This window comes from Salvelinus namaycush, chromosome 24 (genome assembly GCF_016432855.1).
Source record: "Salvelinus namaycush isolate Seneca chromosome 24, SaNama_1.0, whole genome shotgun sequence".
Taxonomy (NCBI): Eukaryota; Metazoa; Chordata; class Actinopteri; order Salmoniformes; family Salmonidae; genus Salvelinus; species Salvelinus namaycush.
The window spans coordinates 36,695,309-36,716,787 of record NC_052330.1 but is presented as its reverse complement, the minus strand read 5'-3'; the positions used below and the strand labels follow the sequence as shown (position 1 = coordinate 36,716,787).

General features: G+C 44.9%; 1 protein-coding gene across 1 annotated transcript in view; it reads right to left on the bottom strand.

Moving 5' to 3' along the window:
- eif2b4 (eukaryotic translation initiation factor 2B, subunit 4 delta) overlaps window positions 1–21,479 on the bottom strand; it is a 33,740-nt gene that overhangs the window by 2,664 nt on the left and 9,597 nt on the right. The window contains exons 6-12 of the mRNA XM_038962529.1: window positions 17,530–17,621; window positions 13,137–13,251; window positions 12,181–12,257; window positions 10,331–10,433; window positions 9,529–9,656; window positions 8,551–8,728; window positions 3,314–3,494 (exon numbers count right to left, since the gene is read on the bottom strand). Of these exons, the coding sequence (XP_038818457.1) occupies window positions 3,314–3,494; window positions 8,551–8,728; window positions 9,529–9,656; window positions 10,331–10,433; window positions 12,181–12,257; window positions 13,137–13,251; window positions 17,530–17,621 (874 nt within the window). The remainder of the gene's footprint in view (window positions 1–3,313; window positions 3,495–8,550; window positions 8,729–9,528; window positions 9,657–10,330; window positions 10,434–12,180; window positions 12,258–13,136; window positions 13,252–17,529; window positions 17,622–21,479) is intronic.

Sequence of the window (21,479 nt, the reverse complement as noted above, 5' to 3'; positions counted from 1 at the left end):
TGTGTATTATCATGTGTCTGTACCTGTGTGTGTGTGTCTCTTCACAGTCCCCGCTGTTCCATAAGGTGTATTTTTACCTCTTTCTTAAATCTGAGTCTACTGCTTGCATCAGTTACCTGATGTAGAATAGAGTTCCATGTAGTCATGGCTCTATGTAGTACTGTCTACCTCCCATAGTCTGTTCTGGACTTGGGGATTGTGAAGAGACCTCTGGTGGCATGTCTTGTGGGGTATATGCATGTGTGTCTGAGCTGTGTGCTAGTAGTTTAAACAGACAGTTCGGTGCATTCAGGATGTCAACACTTCTTACAAAAACAAGTAGTGATGAAGTCAATCTCTCTCTACTTTGAGCCATGAGAGATTGACGTGCATATTGTTAATGTTAGCTTTCTGTGTACATCCAAGAGACAGTCATGCTGCCCTGTTCTGAGCCAATTGTAATTTTCCGATGTCCCTCTGTGGCACCTAACCACACGACTGAACAGTAGTCCAGGTGCGACAAAACTAAGGCCTGTAGGACCTGCCTTGTTGATAGTGCTGTTAAGAAGGCAGAGCAGCGCTTTATTATGGACAGACTTCTCCCCATCTTAGCTACTGTTACATCAACATATTTTTACCATGACAGTTTACAATCCAGGGTTACTCCAAGCAGTTTAGTCACCTCAACTTGCTCAATTACCACATTATTTATTACAAGATTTAGTCGAGGTTTAGGGTTTAGTGAATGATTTGTCCCAAATACAATGCTTTTAGTTTTAGAAATATTTAGGACTAAATTATTCCTTGCCACGCACTCTGAAACTAACTGCAACTCTTTGATAAGTGTTGCAGTGATTTCAGTCACTGTAGTAGCTGATATGTATAGTGTTGAGTCATCCGCATACATTGGTGCACCGGTTTTACCGAGAGCCAGTGGCAGGTCATTAATAAAGATTTAAAAAGTAATGGGCCTAGACAGCTGCCCTGGGGAATGCCTGATTCTACCTGGATTATGTTGGAGAGGCTTCCATTAAAGAACACCCTCTGTGTTCTGTTAGACAGGTAACTCTTTATCCACAATATAGCAGGGGGTGTAAAGCCATAACACATACGTTTTTCCAGCAGCAGACTATGATCGATAATGTCAAAAGCCGCACTGAAGTCTAATAAAACAGCCCCAATCTTTTTCTCAACAATTTCTCTCAGCCAATCATCAGTCATTTGTGTAAGTCCTGTGCTTGAACATCCTTCCCTATAAGCGTGCTGAAAGCCTGTTGTCAATTTGTTTACAGTAAAATAGCATTGTATTTTGTAAAATACATTTTTTCCCAAAAGTTTACTAAGGGTTGGTAACAGGCTGATTACTGGCTCAAATAGCAGAGCAAATGGGGCTTTACTATTCTTGGGTAGCAGAATTATTGTGGCTTCATACTGTAGATTCATCTATTAGCTCTAATACGATAATTATATACTGTAGGTTTTTACTTCAACTTAGAAAACGCTAAGTTTGGATCCTGATTGGTCAATAGCCATTAGTTGTTGGCGATAATCCACGCAAAATTCTATAATTCCATTTCAAGTATCAATCCACTGTCCCACGGCCCAGCCAGGCATTCATAAACTGTCCCACCATTTCTAAAAACGGACATACAGTTAGTTGCATGTGCTGTGGGGAGCCAAGCATTCATAAATGTAATCCATTGTCCTGCAGCCCAGCCAAGCATTCATAAATGTAATCCATTGTCCTGCAGCCCAGCCAAGCATTCATAAATATAATCCATTGTCCTGCAGCCTAGCCAAGCATTCATAAATGTAATTGTTAGGAATTTTGTTAATAAATAGTTAAAACAAATTCTAGCTTTAGATAAAACTATAACTAATTGAACTCTGCACGCCTGGTGAAAAGAGATCTGTGTTGTGGGTCATAAAATAAGCAGAAAGGGTCGTTAAACTATGGTTGAACTGACCCAACTTAGCCCTGAGGTGTTAGATAAGGCTGTGGGTAACTTTTTAGGTCTTCCATTATCTTGAGTTGTCTGCTAAAGTGGTAATAAATTATAGTGAGCCTTCAGGATAATTGATTATATTATGTGTCATGTGTGTGTGCTGTGAAGTTGGAATGAACTTTTGAACCTGTTTTCTATTTGTCAGGACAATGAGACTTATTCTGTAACCTATGACGTCATATCTTGTATATAAACCTGTGTTTATGATCAAATGGGAGCGTGCTCCGAGAATAAACACTATTATCTAATTTTAATAAGACTGTATCCTGTCTATTTTATGTTAATAAGTATCTTACAAATTCTTATAAATAGACAGATTGAATTTAATTAATGAGTACATTAGAGGAATTATTTAATTCCACTAACAGTAATCCATTGTCCTGCAGCCCAGCCCAGCCCAGCCAAGCATTCATAAATGTAATCCATTGTCCTGCAGCCCAGCCAAGCATTCATAAAATTAATCTTCCATGGAGAGTAGACTTATTTTCCCATCCTTCTTGCCTAGCATTTGGTTTGGTACAGCAGGGATTAAGCCTATCTGACCCGTGCAACATGTTAGTTTGTTTTTCCTTTTGGATCTCCACCGTGCCATGCATATGAACGAGACAGACAGCCTCTGAGCCAGGCCAATTCATTTATTAGGATCAGTATAATGGATATATCCAAAAGAAATGGCAATAGAAACAAAGGTCAAACAAACTAAAAAATGCACAGTTTGCTGTCAATCCAGCTGCTTGTTTGTGATTGTGTGTTAGCTTTAGTTGGCTAGCTAACTTTAGCTAGCAAAGGAGAAGTAACGTTAGCCTAGCTATCCTCCATAAACATCTTATTGACTCGACAATCAACTGGTTGTTGCCTATTTGTACCTCATGCTATAAAGCTAACATGCCAATGATTTGTTTAGCATAGCAACGTGGAATGAATGGAATGAACGACTGGGTTAAAACATCCCAATAGAATTAACGACCAACCTGTTTGGCTAGCAACTTTAGAACCTCAGAACTAACAACTGGCTTTTGCCCGGAATATATCGTCTGGTGGAAGGATGAAATAAAACTAATTTACTCATTAAAATGTTCATGTTTTTAAATGAAAACATATGGTTAATCTTAAAAAAAAAAAAAAAATTGGCTAACTGTTTTATTAAAAAAACAAGGTGCTCGAACTCGGAAATTATTGTGTGATAACAGTCCTTAAGGGGGAGTTTCCCGGTCCTAGGCTCAGAGCAGCCCTCAGTCGGGAGTTCTCACACCATAATCCTTAGGTTCTCATGCCTTACTTATTCAATAATACACTCAAGAAGGCTAAATGAATGCTTGCCACCTTACCGAGCTCATTGGAGACAAAGGAGTCAGTCTGCACCCTCTCACAGAACTTGTACGTTTCACAGCAGACCAGGACTGGGACGTTGAACGTCCTGGCCACCAGAGCTATCTGAGAGGTGCCCACACGAGACATCACGTAGCCATTAGCCAGCAGGGCATGGGCACCCAGGAACACCTTAGAGACCTGGGGGAAAAGGGGCAAGTTTAATGATTGAATTTGGAGTTAAATTAGACCATTTATAAAAACGGACATCCAGTTAGTTGCATGTGCTGTGGGGAGGTTAGTTAAAAGAACAGGGAAAAGCGAGAGAGTTAAAACCGAAAGAACATTGTAAGGAAAACCATTCACTGGGCTTTTGGATTTTCTACAAGAGGTCCCACGACGTGATAAAAATCAACAAGTGCCTAAATGATAAAGTTCCACAGTGCAATGACACCTCCAGTCCTCTAAAAGAGGCAAACAACTATTTTGTGCTCACATCAGGTGGTAGGGCTGGCTACTGCCAGGGATGACACGATGTTATTGCGATACTTAGGTGCCGATACGATATTTACTGCGATTCTCACGATTCTACAGTGCCTTCAGAAAGAGACGGAATTCTAAACGGATTTAAAAGATTTTGTAGCTCACCCATAATGACGGTGAAAACATGTTTAGAAATTGTAGCAAATGTATTGAAAATGAAATACAGAAATATATCGTTTACATAAGTAATCACACCCAATGAGTCAACACTTTGAAGAAGCACCTTTGGCGGCGATTACAGCTTTGAGTCGTCTTGGGTATGTCTGTATCTGGATTTCGGGATTTTCTCCCATTCTTCCTTGCAGATTCTCTCAAACTCTGTTAAGTTAGATGGAGTGCAGTGGTGGACAGCAATCTTCAAGTCTTTCCAGATTTTCAATGGGATTCAAGTCTGGGCCACTCAGGGACTTTCACATTCTTGTTCTGAAGCCATTCCAGTGTTGCTTTGGCTGTATGCTTGGGGTCATTGTCCTGGTGTAACATAAATCTTCACCTCAGTCTAATGTTGTTTGCACTCTGAAGCAGGTTCTCATCAAGGATTTGCCTGTATTTGGCTCCAATCATTCTTCCCTCTATCCTTACCAGTGGCCGAGTCCCTGCTGCCACCACCATGCTTCACGATAGGGTTGGTGTTAGGACAGGTGATGAGCTGTGCCTGGTTTTCTCCAGACATAGTGCTTAGCACTCAGGCCAAAGAGTTACATTTTTGTCTCATCAGACCACAGAATATTTTGCCTTATGATCGCAGTCTTTCACGTGCCTTTTTACAAACTCCAGGCGTGCAGTCATGTGCCTTTTTCTCAGGAATGGCTTCCATCTTGCCACTTTCCCATAAAGCCCAGCTTGGTGAAGTGCGGTAGAGACTGTTGTCCTTCTGGCAGGTTCTCCCATCTCATCCAAGGAACTCTGTAGTTTTGTCAGACTGGTCATTGGGTTCTTGGTCACCTCCCTGACCAAGGTCCTTCTTACCCAGTTGATCAGTTTGGTCGGACGGCCAGCTCTAGACAGAGTCTAAGTTGATCAGTTTGGTCGGACGGCCAGCTCTAGACAGAGTCTAAGTTGATCAGTTTGGTCAGACAGCCAGCTCTAGACAGAGTCTGGGTAGTTCAGTTTGGTCAGACAGCCAGCTCTAGACAGTCTAAGTTGATCAGTTTGGTCAGACAGCCAGCTCTAGACAGAGTCTAAGTTGATCAGTTTGGTCAGACAGCCAGCTCTAGACAGAGTCTGGGTAGTTCAGTTTGGTCAGACGGCCAGCTCTAGACAGAGTCTAAGTTGATCAGTTTGGTCAGACAGCCAGCTATAGACAGAGTCTGGGTAGTTCAGTTTGGTTAGACGGCCAGCTCTAGACAGTCTGGGTAGTTCAGTTTGGTCAGACAGCCAGCTCTAGACAGAGTCTAGGTAGTTCAGTTTGGTCAGACAGCCAGCTCTAGACAGAGTCTGGGTAGTTCAGTTTGGTCAGACAGCCAGCTCTAGACAGAGTCTAGGTAGTTCAGTTTGGTCGGACGGCCAGCTCTAGACAGTCTGGGTAGTTACATATTTTTTCCTTCCCAATGATGGAAACCACTGTGATTTTGGAAACTTTCAACATTCTAGGAGTTGTTTTATACCCTTCCCCAGATATATGCCTCATCATAATTATATCTCAGAGATCTATGGACAGTTCTTTGGACTTCATGATATAGGTTCTGCTCTGACATGCACTGTCATCTGTGGGATCTTACATAGACAGGTGTTTCTTCCTAAATCATGTCCAAACAATTGAATTGGCCACAGGTGGGCCAATCAAGTTGTAGTGACATCTCAAGGATCATCAAACGAAAGTGTGCTCAATTTCAAGTGTCATAGCAAAGGGGTGTGAATACATATGTAAATTAAATATTTCTGTATTTAATTTTCAATAAATCTGAAAACATGTTTTCACTTTGTCATTATGGGGTATTGTGATGTCATTATGGGGTATTGTGATGTCATTATGGGGGGTGTGTAGATGGGTGAGAGGAAAAAAAATACATTTAAAACCATTTTGAATTCAGACAGACAACAAAAAATGTGGAATAAGTCAAGGGGTATGAATAAGGCCCTGTAAGTGTTGCAATTCAATATTGTGATTTTATTGCGATTTGATGTTCCAAACATATTGCTCACTCCATGTCTGCTGCAGAGAGATAAGAGAGAGTCATGAGTATTCATCACTATGGAAATAATATGAATATACATAAAATAAATATGTATGAGGACTAGGTTACCTCAGGTAGTATGTATGAGGACTAGGTTACCTCAGGTAGTATGTATGAGGACTAGGTTACCTCAGGTAGTATGTATGAGGACTAGGTTACCTCAGGTAGTATGTATGAGGACTAGGTTACCTCAGGTAGTATGTATGAGGACTAGGTTACCTCAGGTAGTATGCATGAGGACTAGGTTACCTCAGGTAGTATGCATGAGGACTAGGTTACCTCAGGTAGTATGTATGAGGACTAGGTTACCTCAGGTAGTATGTATGAGGACTAGGTTACCTCAGGTAGTATGTATGAGAGGGCAGAGATGAGGACTAGGTTACCTCAGGTAGTATTGTGGGGTTTTTATAAGGTTTTTTGACATGCTTAACTAACTATAAGCTAGTAGGGCTTCTTATGCATTAAAGTTTGAAAGTGCTCTGTCTAACCATGAGGCCACAGCCTGAAATTGCAACAAATGTATCTGAGCATAAGATATGAACAAGCAGTCTGAATGTGTGTGTGTATGAAATATGTGTGGGTATGAAACAAATGTATCAGCAGGTGGGCGCTGTACTGGGTGACGAGACTGTGCTAATCTTAGAGAGACACAGGAGGGGGGTGAATCAGGAGACTGCTGACCAGACAATAACAGATAAACGATACACACGAAAAACATATGTGAGGTTCTGAGTCATGCACTATAACCCAATACTATAACAAACGTGATTAGCAACTGTATTATATGTGATTGAATACTATAACAAACGTGATTTGATATTGACAACCTGTTGTTCTGGGCGCCTGGATGTCTGTGTGTGTGTGCTGGAAGTAACAGTTAGCTCAGATAAGAAGCTGGGAAGCTGTAGTTAGCCTTGAGCGAACAGTGGCCATTGTATACAGGTGCAGATATCTCAGACAATGTTATAAAACTGTCTGACCTCAGTCTTTGGGGTGAAGGAGCGTAATCTACACAGCAACAGCGTCGGGACATCACATGCGCTAAGGGGCCAGGACTGGCTTAAGGCGCCAACATCAACGATAGGCTGGGTAAGTCTAAACCACGCCCAGTCTCTACTCTGACAGGCCGGCTCGGAAGTGGGAACTAACCTCTGTCAGAGTATAATATAATATCTTTGTCAGAAACAAATCAGTTCTCTGTCTTATCCTGCGTGATGAAACATTGAACCCGTATATACGGAAATTGTATTTGCCATTTATTAACTTTTGAATTAAACAATTATTTTAACCAAGTTCAGGTGTACTATTGTTCCTATCTCAGTTGAACTTTCGCAACCCTAACAGTATGTATGAGGACAGAGATGAGGACGAGGTTACCTCAGGTAGTATGTATGAGAGGGCAGAGATGAGGACTAGGTTACCTCAGGTAGTATGTATGAGGGCAGAGATGAGGACTAGGTTACCTCAGGTAGTATGTATGAGAGGGCAGAGATGAGGACTAGGTTACCTCAGGTAGTATGTATGAGGACAGAGATGAGGACTAGGTTACCTCAGGTAGTATGTATGAGGACTAGGTTACCTCAGGTAGTATGTATGAGAGGGCAGAGATGAGGACTAGGTTACCTCAGGTAGTATATATGAGAGGGCAGAGATGAGGACTAGGTTACCTCAGGTAGTATGTATGAGAGGGCAAAGATGAGGACTAGGTTACCTCAGGTAGTATGTATGAGGGCAGAGATGAGGACTAGGTTACCTCAGGTAGTATGTATGAGAGGGCAGAGATGAGGACTAGGTTACCTCAGGTAGCATGTATGAGAGGGCAGAGATGAGGACTAGGTTACCTCAGGTAGCATGTATGAGAGGGCAGAAATGAGGACTAGGTTACCTCAGGTAGTATGTATGAGAGGGCAGAGATGAGGACTAGGTTACCTCAGGTAGTATGTATGAGAGGGCAGAGATGAGGACTAGGTTACCTCAGGTAGTATGTATGAGGACAGAGATGAGGACTAGGTTACCTCAGGTAGTATGTATGAGGACTAGGTTACCTCAGGTAGTATGTATGAGAGGGCAGAGATGAGGACTAGGTTACCTCAGGTAGTATGTATGAGGGCAGAGATGAGGACTAGGTTACCTCAGGTAGTATGTATGAGAGGGCAGAGATGAGGACTAGGTTACCTCAGGTAGTATGTATGAGAGGGCAGAGATGAGGACTAGGTTACCTCAGGTAGTATGTATGAGAGGGCAGAGATGAGGACTAGGTTACCTCAGGTAGTATGTATGAGGACTAGGTTACCTCAGGTAGTATGTATGAGGACTAGGTTACCTCAGGTAGTATGTATGAGAGGGCAGAGATGAGGACTAGGTTACCTCAGGTAGTATGTATGAGAGCAGAGAAGAGGACGAGGTTACCTCAGGTAGTATGTATGAGAGGGCAGAGATGAGGACTAGGTTACCTCAGGTAGTATGTATGAGGACAGAGATGAGGACGAGGTTACCTCAGGTAGTATGTATGAGGGCAGAGATGAGGACTAGGTTACCTCAGGTAGTATGTATGAGAGGGCAGAAATCAGGACGTAGGTGCAGCTGATGCCTCTCTGTACGAGACGTCTCAGAGCCTCCCTTCCCTCCAGACGAGGCCGGCTGTCCACCACAATAACACGGAACTTCCTGCTCTTCTCAAACGCCTCGCACAGGATGTGGTTCACCAGGGACGAGCTACGGAAGGACAGGATATGACATCAAGAACTGATGAGTTCCTTACTGACCCCTAGCCTGGTCCCAGATCTGCTAAGGGAGGCGAAGGGACGCAGGCCTGGATTCTACTGGATTGTACCGACCCCTAACCCCTCAAACTCAACTCTGGACCTCAAAGCCAGTTCCACTGGATTTTTGTCCACTGTTCCCCTCTAATCAGGGACTGATTTAGACCTGGGACACCAGGTGGGTGATTCCCCTCTAATCAGGGACTGATTTAGACCTGGGACACCAGGTGGGTGATTCCCCTCTAATCAGGGACTGATTTAGACCTGGGACACCAGGTGGGTGATTCCCCTCTAATCAGGGACTGATTTAGACCTGGGACACCAGGTGGGTGATTCCCCTCTAATCAGGGACTGATTTAGACCTGGGACACCAGGTGGGTGCATTTAAGTCATTAATCATTAACACCTTGGAGCGGTTTCCACTTAGTCATTAACACCATGGAGCGGTTTCCACTTAGTCATTAACACCTTGGAGCGGTTTCCACTTAGTCATTAACACCATGGAGCGGTTTCCACTTAGTCATTAACACCATGGAGCGGTTTCCACTTAGTCATTAACACCATGGAGCGGTTTCCACTTAGTCATTAACACCTTGGAGCGGTTTCCCAGACACAGATTAAGATTAGGCCTGGACTGAAAAGCTATTTCAATGGACATTCTCAATTGACCGTGCTATTTAACTCGGCTTAATCAGTGTCCAGGTGACCGGCCCTAAGAGGCCTCTTGATTAAAAGTCATTATTATTTTCTTACCATCCATAAACTAGAATGATGTCTCCATCACTGATCTTCTCTATAGCGTATTTAGATATGGCCTTGGCTGCCAGAACTATCTTCTCCTCTATGTAACGGTCTATACACTGCAGCAGTTTGGTCTTCGCCTATAGGGGGGGGAGAGAGACAAAATGACCACAAGGGTGGGTGGGTGGGTGGGGGGGGGGGGGGGGGTTGAGAGAGAGAGGTAAAATGACCACATGGGGGTGAGAGAGAGAGAAATAAAATGACCACATGGGGTGAGAGAGAGAGACACAAAATGACCACATGGGGGTGAGAGAGAGAGAAACAAAATGACCACATGGGGGTGAGAGAGAGAGAAACAAAATGACCACATGGGGTGAGAGAGAGAGAAACAAAATGACCACATGTGGTGAGAGAGAGAGAAACAAAATGACCACATGGGGTGAGAGAGAGAGAAACAAAATGACCACATGGGGTGAGAGAGAGAGAAACAAAATGACCACATGGGGTGAGAGAGAGAGAAACAAAATGACCACATGGGGTGAGAGAGAGAGACAAAATGACCACATGGGAGTGAGAGAGAGAGAGACAAAATGACCACATGGGAGTGAGAGAGAGACAAAATGACCACATGGGAGTGAGAGAGAGAGAGAGAGAGAGAGAGAGAGACAAAATTACCACATGGGGGTGAGAGAGAGACAAAATGACCAAATGGGGATGAGAGAGAGACAAAATGACCATAGACATAATATGGATATGATGAGTGAAACATGAGTCTTTCTGGTCACAACCTGGCCTCGTAACACACTGTATTTACCTCCTCCTCTTTGCATTGGCTAGGAATATTGGAGATTTCTTTCTTGATGTACTTGATTGCGTTGCCCATGCTCGCTGACAGAGGTCGACATTGATTGAGAAAGCTGCGGCAACAACAACATGGTGGTAAAAGCTCAACCCTGAGACACGATTCACAAGATGCTAGTTCCACAGTAAGATGTGACACACAGTGCATTCAGAAAGAATTCAGACACCTTGACTTTTTCCACATTGTTACGTTACAGCCTTACTCTAAAATGGATTAAATAGTTTCCCCCCCCCTCCTCAATCTACACACAATACCCCATAATGACATCACAATACCCCATAATGACATCACAATACCCCATAATGACAAAGCAAAAACTTGACACATTTTTGCAAATGTACAAATAAAAAAGAACAAGTATTCAGACCCTTTACTCAGGCCTTTCTTGACGCACCTTTGGCAGCGATTACAGCCTCAAGTCTTGGGTATGAAGCTACAAGTTTGGCACACCTCTATTTGGGGAGTTTCTATCATTCTTCTCTGCGGATCCTCTCAAGTTCTGTCAGGTTGGATGGGGAGCGTCGCTGCACAGCTATTTTCAGGTCTCTCCAGAGGTGTTCGATCAGGTTCAAGTCCGGGCTCTGGCTGGGCCACTCAAGGACATTCAGAGACTTGTCCCGAAGCCACTCCTGTGTTGTCTTGGCTGTGTTCTTAGGGTCGTTGTCCTGTTGGAAGTTGAACCTTCGCCCCCAGTCTGAGGTCCCAAGCGCTCTGGAGCAGGTTTTCATCAAGGATCTCTCTGTACTTTGCTCCGTTCATCTTTCCCTCGATCCTGACTAGTCTCCCAGTCCCTGCCACTGAAAAACATCCCCACAGCATGATGCTGCCACCACCACGCTTCACCGTAGGTATGGTGCCAGGTTTCCTCCAGACGTGACGCTTGGCATTCAGGCCAAAGAGTTCAATCTTAGTTTCATCAGACCTGAGAATCTTGTTTCACTCAGAGTCCTTTAGGTGCCTTTCGGCAAATCCCAAGCTGGCTGTCATGTTCTTTTTACTGAAGAGTGGCTTCCGTCTGGCCACTCTACCATAGAGGCCTGATTGGTGGAGTGCCCCAGAGATGGGAGAACCTTCCAGAAGGACAACCATCTCCACAGAGGAACTCTAGACCTCTGTCAGAGTGACCATCGGTTTCTTGGTCACCTCCCTGACCAAGGCCCTTTTCTCCCCCGATTGCTCAGTTTGGCCGGGCGGCCAGCTCTAGGAAGAGTCTTGGTGGTTCCAAACATCTTCCATTTTAGAATGATGGAGGCCACTTTTCTTGGGGACCTTCAATGCTGCAGTAATGTTTTGGTACCCTTCCCCAGATCTGTGCCTTGACACAATCCTGTCTCAGAGCTCCACGGACAATTCCTTCAACCTCATGGCTTGGTTTTTGCTCTGACATACACTGTCAACTGTGAGACCTTATATAGACAGGTGTGTGCTTTTCCAAATCATGTCCAATCAATTAAATTGACCACAGGTGGACTCCAATGAAGTTGTAGAAACATCTCAAGGATGATCAATGGAAACAGGATGCACCTGAGCTCAATTTCGAGTTTCACAGCAAAGGGTCTGAATACTATATGTTTTTTTAAATTAGTAATACATTTGCAAAAATTTATAAAAAACAGTTTTCATATTGTCATTATGGGGTTTTGTGTGTAGATTGATGAGGGGGGGGGGGGGGGGGATTTAATCAATTTTAGAACAAGGCTTTAACGTCACAAAATGTGGGAAAAGGGTAAGGGGTCTGAATACTTTCCGAATGCACTGTATAAACATAGTATTTCACAGATAGTGTTATGAGGACCCTGTACCTGATATAAGGCTTCAGTTTGTTGACCAGATCTCTGGACAGCTCTTCATTGGGTGGAGTAGTGTAGTCCCTGATCACCTGTAGGCAGATGTATAGTCGTATACAATCACCCGCGTGCATACATAGCACCCCCCCAAAAAAAATATTTCTTAAGAGACTGATGGATGTGGGGAATGTAAGACACTTCAATGTCAGTGAGTATGGGGGGGGGGGAATGGAAGTACCCGTTTAAAAGTAGAGCAGGGCCACAGAGTGAGGACTGGAACATATTTCCTTAGAGTCTAAGACGTTGGGGAGGAGAGGGTGGGGGGGGGGTCTCGGCTGACATATGGAATTATTTTAAGATGGTCATACTATAGCTATTTGATTTAGAATTGTAGGACCCCTTTTGGTAGTAAAAAAATATTAAGTATTGATTTATATATATATATATATTCAATATTTTATTAAATACTTTAACAATGATTTAATAAAATATTGAATCTGGCCTTTACCACTATACCCTATTGAAACGCATTGAATAACACATTCAGAAATGGCAAAAAGGCCAGTCCAAAAAATACACCATAAGAAACAAGATGTTAAAGTGTCTGTCCTATATACACATTGTACACATAGTTAACCCCCTTTTTGGGGGTGTTAGGCACCAAGCTAGATTCATAATTCCATTAGTTAGAGAGAAAAAGAAAATGGTCGTAATAGTTTGTAGGTGAAACCGGTCGTTTTTGTGAGAAGAACGATTTTCGGGACGTCTCCTGGTCTGACGAACACCGCTGATGTGGAAGTGCGACACTGGTGGATTGAGACACATCCAATGCAAAATAACAACTTTTTTAGCTGAAACTGACGAGTTTTGATGTGGATTTGTTTGTTATGCAACTTAGATTGACTCACCGGCGCATCAATAGACTCTAGGGGGTTAACTAAGAGCAGGTCTGGGGGTCAGTAGTACTGTACCTGTTTAAAAGCATGGAGCAGGGCCACAGAGCGAGCGTTGGATCCTGCCACAATGCCCTGGGAATACTGCAGACCCAACCGCACGATGGAGGGGTGGATCACTGTAGAGGGAATGCTGACAGACAGAACCAAACAATTACCCATCAGATCACAGACAGAACCAAACAATTACCCATCAGATCACAGACAGAACCAAACAATTACCCATCAGATCACAGACAGAACCAAACAATTACCCATCAGATCACAGACAGAACCAAACAATTACCCATCAGATCACAGACAGAACCAAACAATTACCCATCAGATCACAGACAGAACCAAACAATTACCCATCAGATCACAGACAGAACCAAACAATTACCCATCAGATCACAGACAGAACCAAACAATTACCCATCAGATCACAGACAGAACCAAACAATTACCCATCAGATCACAGACAGAACCAAACAATTACCCATCAGATCACAGACAGAACCAAACAATTACCCATCAGATCACAGACAGAACCAAACAATTACCCATCAGATCACAGACAGAACCAAACAATTACCCATCAGATCACAGACAGAACCAAACAATTACCCATCAGATCACAGACAGAACCAAACAATTACCCATCAGATCACAGACAGAACCAAACAATTACCCATCAGATCACAGACAGAACCAAACAATTACCCATCAGATCACAGACAGAACCAAACAATTACCCATCAGATCACAGACAGAACCAAACAATTACCCATCAGATCACAGACAGAACCAAACAAATAAACAACCACTTGCCGAGATCCAATTTATCACCAATCAGATCACAGAAAGACTTTTAGTAGAAAGGGTTAGCCATGTAATATGAGACGTATTCTACTTAGTCCTACCTCAGTATTATATAGAAATTACAATACATGATGCAGACATTTAGCTAGAAGACAGTATTATCCATCAGGATAACTGTATTTAAATAAAGAGGCAAAAACACGCTCATTCTACAACCACTGTTATGGTCTGATATACCATTCCTGTCAGCCAATCAGCATTCAGGGTTCGAACCACCCAGTTTATAATCGCTGTTAAAAACAATCCCAGAACATTAAGAATATTTGAGAACGGTTCAGATGGGAACAGTGTCCATAGGCAGAGCCATAGAGACTCTCTCTAAATACCTCTGGTTGCACCAGTCGTAACTCTACGTCCGACGGGAAATCTGCTCTACGCCGGACCTAAAAATCAGATCTGTTACACCACCTGGTGCGTAAACCCTTTCATGAGCTAACTCGTTTCATGATATGCACAGAAAATCTATATTTTTCAAAAGGGTGCGAGTCTCATGTTCATATTTCACAACCTCCGCGGGCTTTGAGTTTCCTATGCACAAGTCAATAAAACACTTGGTTTATGCTACATCGGTAAATGTGTCTGATCAGATATTAGCAAACAAATACATGAACTGACACCTCCACTTACGTATTTGCCCAGTCAGAGATCAAATAACCAAATACTGTATACAGACAGACATTCAGCGAAACAAAAATCACAATGATTGACGATCAGAAGTCAAGGACTTTCAGTCATGATATAGCCGAGGCTACTACGCCAGTGAAGAGAAATAACCCACCTGTTATACTAGGCTACATAACATGCTAGCTAAAATGTTCTGATGGCACTGTTAGATGAGCAAACTAGACTAAAGATTAGCATCATGAACACGCAACTCAGCCAACATTTCCCCAGCTTTAATTGTGACCAAATATCCAAATAGTGATTCGGTGAAAACACTAAAATCGGACATCGATTTATCAAGATGAGTCCCCCGACGCTCGCCTCAAAGCAGAGCGATAACGCTGTCCCAATCATAACGTTGCTGAAATTTAGAGTTGAACACGCACGACAAACTGCTTTAAAGTATTTAAAACGGTTGGATAACTTTGGAAGTGTTAGTAAGTAACAATATGACAAAGGCCTTCAATTGCATTAGCCTACTTAATTCCAATATTTTCTTAACTCAGTGATATTCATTGGGGCGGCAGGGTAGCCTAGTGGTTAGAGCGTTGGGCCAGTAACTGAAAGGTGGCAAGATCAAGTCCCCGAGCTGACAAGGTAAAAATCTGTCTTTCTGCCCCTGAACAAGGCAGTTAACCCACTGTTCCTAGGCCGTCATTGAAAATAAGAATTTGTTATTAACGAACTTGCCTAGTTAAATAAAAGGTAAAATAAAAATTCCCACAGTAATTATTGATTGTTCCATCCAGATGTGGTACATGCTTTGTAAAGTGATGGGACAAAGTCTACAACTGGCACAAGCCTAGTAATGGGGGCTGCCTAGCAACCATCATTATGAAGCATCAGTTACACCTATTCTTATTTTTTTGATTGGTGCAAATAGGTGTAAATTCTGATCCCCAAGTCGGACGTAGCTACACCTGAACTAGCATTTAAAACGCCCAACTGGTGCAATCGGCCCCTGGGTAGGGGCAGGTAGGTAGTTACCTGAGTTGCTGGGTGAAGGGGGCTCTGGGTAGGGGCAGGTAGGTAGTTACCTGAGTTGCTGGGTGAGGGGGGCTCTGGGTAGGGGCAGGTAGGTAGTTACCTGAGTTGCTGGGTGAGAGGGGGTTCTGGGTAGGGGCAGGTAGGTAGTTACCTGAGTTGCTGGGTGAGGGGGGCTCTGGGTAGGGGCAGGTAGGTAGTTACCTGAGTTGCTGGGTGAGGGGGGCTCTGGGTAGGGCCAGGTAGGTAGTTACCTGAGTTGCTGGGTGAGAGGGGCTCTGGGTAGGGGCCGGTAGGTAGTTACCTGAGTTGCTGGGTGACGGGGGTTCTGGGTAGGGGCAGGTAGGTAGTTACCTGAGTTGCTGGGTGAGGGGGGCTCTGGGTAGGGGCAGGTAGGTAGTTACCTGAGTTGCTGGGTGAGGGGGGTTCTGGGTAGGGGAAGGTAGGTAGTTACCTGAGTTGCTGGGTGAGGGGGGCTCTGGGTAGGGGCAGGTAGGTAGTTACCTGAGTTGCTGGGTGAGGGGGGTTCTGGGTAGGGGCAGGTAGGTAGTTACCTGAGTTGCTGGGTGAGGGGGGCTCTTGGTAGGGGCAGGTATGTAGTTACCTGAGTTGCTGGGTGAGGGGGGCTCTGGGTAGGGGCAGGTAGGTAGTTATCTGAGTTGCTGGGTGAGGGGTCTCTGGGTAGGGGCAGGTAGGTAGTTACCTGAGTTGCTGGGTGAGGGGGGCTCTGGGTAGGGGCAGGTAGGTAGTTATCTGAGTTGCTGGGTGAGAGGGGCTCTGGGTAGGGGCAGGTAGGTAGTTACCTGAGTTGCTGGGTGAGGGGGGTTCTGGGTAGGGGCAGGTAGGTAGTTACCTGAGTTGCTGGGTGAGGGGGGTTCTGGGTAGGGGCAGGTAGGTAGTTATCTGAGTTGCTGGGTGAGGGGGGCTCTGGGTAGGGGCCGGTAGGTAGTTACCTGAGTTGCTGGGTGACGGGGGTTCTGGGTAGGGGCAGGTAGGTAGTTATCTGAGTTGCTGGGTGAGGGGGGCTCTGGGTAGGGGCAGGTAGGTAGTTACCTGAGTTTCTGGGTGAGGGGGGGCTCTGGGTAGGGCCAGGTAGGTAGTTACCTGAGTTGCTGGGTGAGGGGGGCTCTGGGTAGGGGCAGGTAGGTAGTTACCTGAGTTGCTGGGTGAGGGGGGCTCTGGGTAGGGGAAGGTAGGTAGTTACCTGAGTTGCTGGGTGAGGGGGGCTCTGGGTAGGGCCAGGTAGGTAGTTACCTGAGTTGCTGGGTGAGGGGTCTCTGGGTAGGGGCAGGTAGGTAGTTACCTGAGTTGCTGGGTGAGGGGGGCTCTGGGTAGGGGCAGGTAGGTAGTTACCTGAGTTGCTGGGTGAGGGGGGTTCTGGGTAGGGGCAGGTAGGTAGTTACCTGAGTTGCTGGGTGAGGGGGGCTCTGGGTAGGGGAAGGTAGGTAGTTACCTGAGTTGCTGGGTGAGGGGGGCTCTGGGTAGGGGCAGGTAGGTAGTTACCTGAGTTGCTGGGTGAGGGGGGCTCTGGGTAGGGGAAGGTAGGTAGTTACCTGAGTTGCTGGGTGAGGGGGGCTCTGGGTAGGGGCAGGTAGGTAGTTACCTGAGTTGCTGGGTGAGGGGGGTTCTGGGTAGGGGCAGGTAGGAAGTTACCAGAGTTGCTGGGTGAGGGGGGCTCTGGGTAGGGGCAGGTAGGTAGTTACCTGAGTTGCTGGGTGAGGGGGGTTCTGGGTAGGGGAAGGTACGTAGTTACCTGAGTTGCTGGGTGAGGGGGGCTCTGGGTAGGGGCAGGTAGGTACTTACCTGAGTTGCTGGGTGAGGGGGGCTCTGGGTAGGGGAAGGTAGGTAGTTACCTGAGTTGCTGGGTGAGGGGGGCTCTGGGTAGGGGCAGGTAGGTAGTTACCTGAGTTGCTGGGTGAGGGGGGCTTTGCGGCTGTACTGGTGCAGATGAGAGAACAGGCTGACTTTGTAGCCGTAGTCGGATCGCAGTGGGATCTGAAATAATCACACACACACACACACACACACACACACACACACACACACACACACACACACACACACACACACACACACACACACACACACACACACACACACACACACACACACGTTTAGTTCACCGTGATCCTCTTGGGTTCAGAGGTCAAAGGTTAAAGGTGGGTGGGTGAGGTCAAGTCCAAACATACATAGATGACAACCCCCACAGCAACCAAGCATAACTCTGAGCAGTAGGCCGGCTCAACAACCAACCATATTCTGTACAGTAGACCAGCTCATCAACCAACCATATTCTGTACTGTAGGCCGGCTCAACAACCAACCATATTCTGTACTGTAGACCAGCTCAACAACCAACCATATTCTGTACTGTAGACCAGCTCAACAACCAACCATATTCTGTACTGTAGACCAGCTCAACAACCAACCATATTCTGTACTGTAGACCAGCTCAACAACCAACCATATTCTGTACTGTAGGCCGGCTCAACAACCAACCATATTCTGTACTGTAGACCGGCTCAACAACCAACCATATTCTGTACTGTAGACCAGCTCAACAACCAACCATATTCTGTACTGTAGACCAGCTCAACAACCAACCATATTCTGTACTGTAGGCCAGCTCAACAACCAACCATATTCTGTACTGTAGACCAGCTCAACAACCAACCATATTCTGTACTGTAGACCAGCTCAACAACCAACCATATTCTGTACTGTAGACCAGCTCAACAACCAACCATATTCTGTACAGTAGACCAGCTCAACAACCAACCATATTCTGTACAGTAGGCTGGCTCATCAACCAACCATATTCTGTACTGTAGACCAGCTCAACAACCAACCATATTCTGTACTGTAGGCCAGCTCAACAACCAACCATATTCTGTACAGTAGACCAGCTCAACAACCAACCATATTCTGTACGGCTCAACAACCAACCATATTCTGTACAGTAGGCCGGCTCAACAACCAACCATATTCTGTACTGTAGACCAGCTCAACAACCAACCATATTCTGTACTGTAGACCAGCTCAACAACCAACCATATTCTGTACTGTAGGCCAGCTCAACAACCAACCATATTCTGTACTGTAGACCAGCTCAACAACCAACCATATTCTGTACTGTAGACCAGCTCAACAACCAACCATATTCTGTACTGTAGACCAGCTCAACAACCAACCATATTCTGTACAGTAGACCAGCTCAACAACCAACCATATTCTGTACAGTAGACCAGCTCAACAACCAACCATATTCTGTACAGTAGGCTGGCTCATCAACCAACCATATTCTGTACTGTAGACCAGCTCAACAACCAACCATATTCTGTACTGTAGGCCAGCTCAACAACCAACCATATTCTGTACAGTAGACCAGCTCAACAACCAACCATATTCTGTACGGCTCAACAACCAACCATATTCTGTACAGTAGGCCGGCTCAACAACCAACCATATTCTGTACGGCTCAACAACCAACCATATTCTGTACTGTAGACCGGCTCAACAACCAACCATATTCTGTACTGTAGACCAGCTCAACAACCAACCATATTCTGTACTGTAGGCCGGCTCAACAACCAACCATATTCTGTACTGTAGACCGGCTCAACAACCAACCATATTCTGTACTGTAGGCCGGCTCAACAACCAACCATACTCTGTACAGTAGGCCAGCTCAACAACCAACCATATTCTGTACTGTAGGCCGGCTCAACAACCAACCATATTCTGTACTGTAGACCAGCTCAACAACCAACCATATTCTGTACTGTAGACCAGCTCAACAACCAACCATATTCTGTACTGTAGACCAGCTCAACAACCAACCATATTCTGTACTGTAGGCCGGCTCAACAACCAACCATATTCTGTACAGTAGACCAGCTCAACAACCAACCATATTCTGTACTGTAGGCCGGCTCAACAACCAACCATATTCTGTACTGTAGACCAGCTCAACAACCAACCATATTCTGTACTGTAGGCCGGCTCAACAACCAACCATATTCTGTACTGTAGACCAGCTCAACAACTAACCATATTCTGTACGGCTCAACAACCAACCATATTCTGTACAGTAGACCAGCTCAACAACCAACCATATTCTGTACTGTAGGCCGGCTCAACAACCAACCATATTCTGTACTGTAGGCCGGCTCAACAACCAACCATATTCTGTACTGTAGGCCAGCTCAACAACCAACCATACTCTGTACAGTAGGTCAGCTCAACAACCAACCATACTCTGTACGGCTCAACAACCAACCATATTCTCTACTGTAGGCCAGCTCAACAACCAACCATACTCTGTACAGTAGGCCAGCTCAACAACCAACCATACTCTGTACTGTAGGCCAGCTCAACAACCAACCATACTCTGTACAGTAGGCCAGCTCAACAACCAACCATATTCTGTACTGTAGGCCGGCTCAACAACCAACCATATTCTGTACTGTAGGCCGGCTCAACAACCAACCATATTCTGTACAGTAGGCCAGCTCAACAACCAACCATATTCTGTACTGTAGGCCGGCTCAACAACCAACCATATTCTGTACAGTAGGCCGGCTCAACAACCAACCATATTCTGTACTGTAGACCAGCTCAACAACCAACCATATTCTGTACTGTAGGCCGGCTCAACAACCAACCATATTCTGTACGGCTCAACAACCAACCATATTCTGTACTGTAGGCCGGCTCAACAACCAACCATATTCTGTACTGTAGACCAGCTCAACAACCAACCATATTCTGTACTGTAGACCAGCTCAACAACCAACCATATTCTGTACTGTAGGCCAGCTCAACAACCAACCATATTCTGTACTGTAGGCCGGCTCAACAACCAACCATATTCTGTACGGCTCAACAACCAACCATATTCTGTACTGTAGGCCGGCTCAACAACCAACCATATTCTGTACTGTAGGCCGGCTCAACAACCAACCATATTCTGTACTATAGGCCTGCTCAACAACCAACCATATTCTGTACTGTAGACCAGCTCAACAACCAACCATACTCTGTACTGTAGACCAGCTCAACAACCAACCATATTCTGTACTGTAGACCAGCTCAACAACCAACCATATTCTGTACTGTAGGCCAGCTCAACAACCAACCATATTCTGTACTGTAGACCGGCTCAACATCAACCATATTCTGTACTGTAGACCGGCTCAACAACCAACCATATTCTGTACTGTAGGCCGGCTCAACAACCAACCATATTCTGTACGGCTCAACAACCAACCATATTCTGTACTGTAGGCCGGCTCAACAAGCAACCATATTCTGTACTGTAGACCAGCTCAACAACCAACCATATTCTGTACTGTAGACCAGCTCAACAACCAACCATATTCTGTACTGTAGGCCGGCTCAACAACCAACCATATTCTGTACTGTAGGCCGGCTCAGAGAACATGAGAGAAAAACCAGGAAAGGCCTAGTAGAACATCGTGTACGGCCGTTCAATACAGACTGAACATCACCGTTTCATCATGTATCAACATGTATGATTTTACAGTGAGCTCCAAAAGTATTGGGACAGTGACATGTTTTATTGTTTTGTCTCTGTACTCCAGTATTTTGGATTTAAAATGATACAATGACTATGAGGTTATTCAACTGCAGACTGTCATCTTTAATCTGAGGGTATTTTCATCCATATTGGGTGAATCGTTTAGAAATTACAACTATTTTCTACATAGTCCCCTGAATTCTTAGGGCACCAACAGTATTGGGGAAAATTCCCTTATGTAGTCAAACATGAAGTATTTGGTCCAAATATTCATAGCATGCAATGGTTACATACATTTTGATGGATGCATTTTTA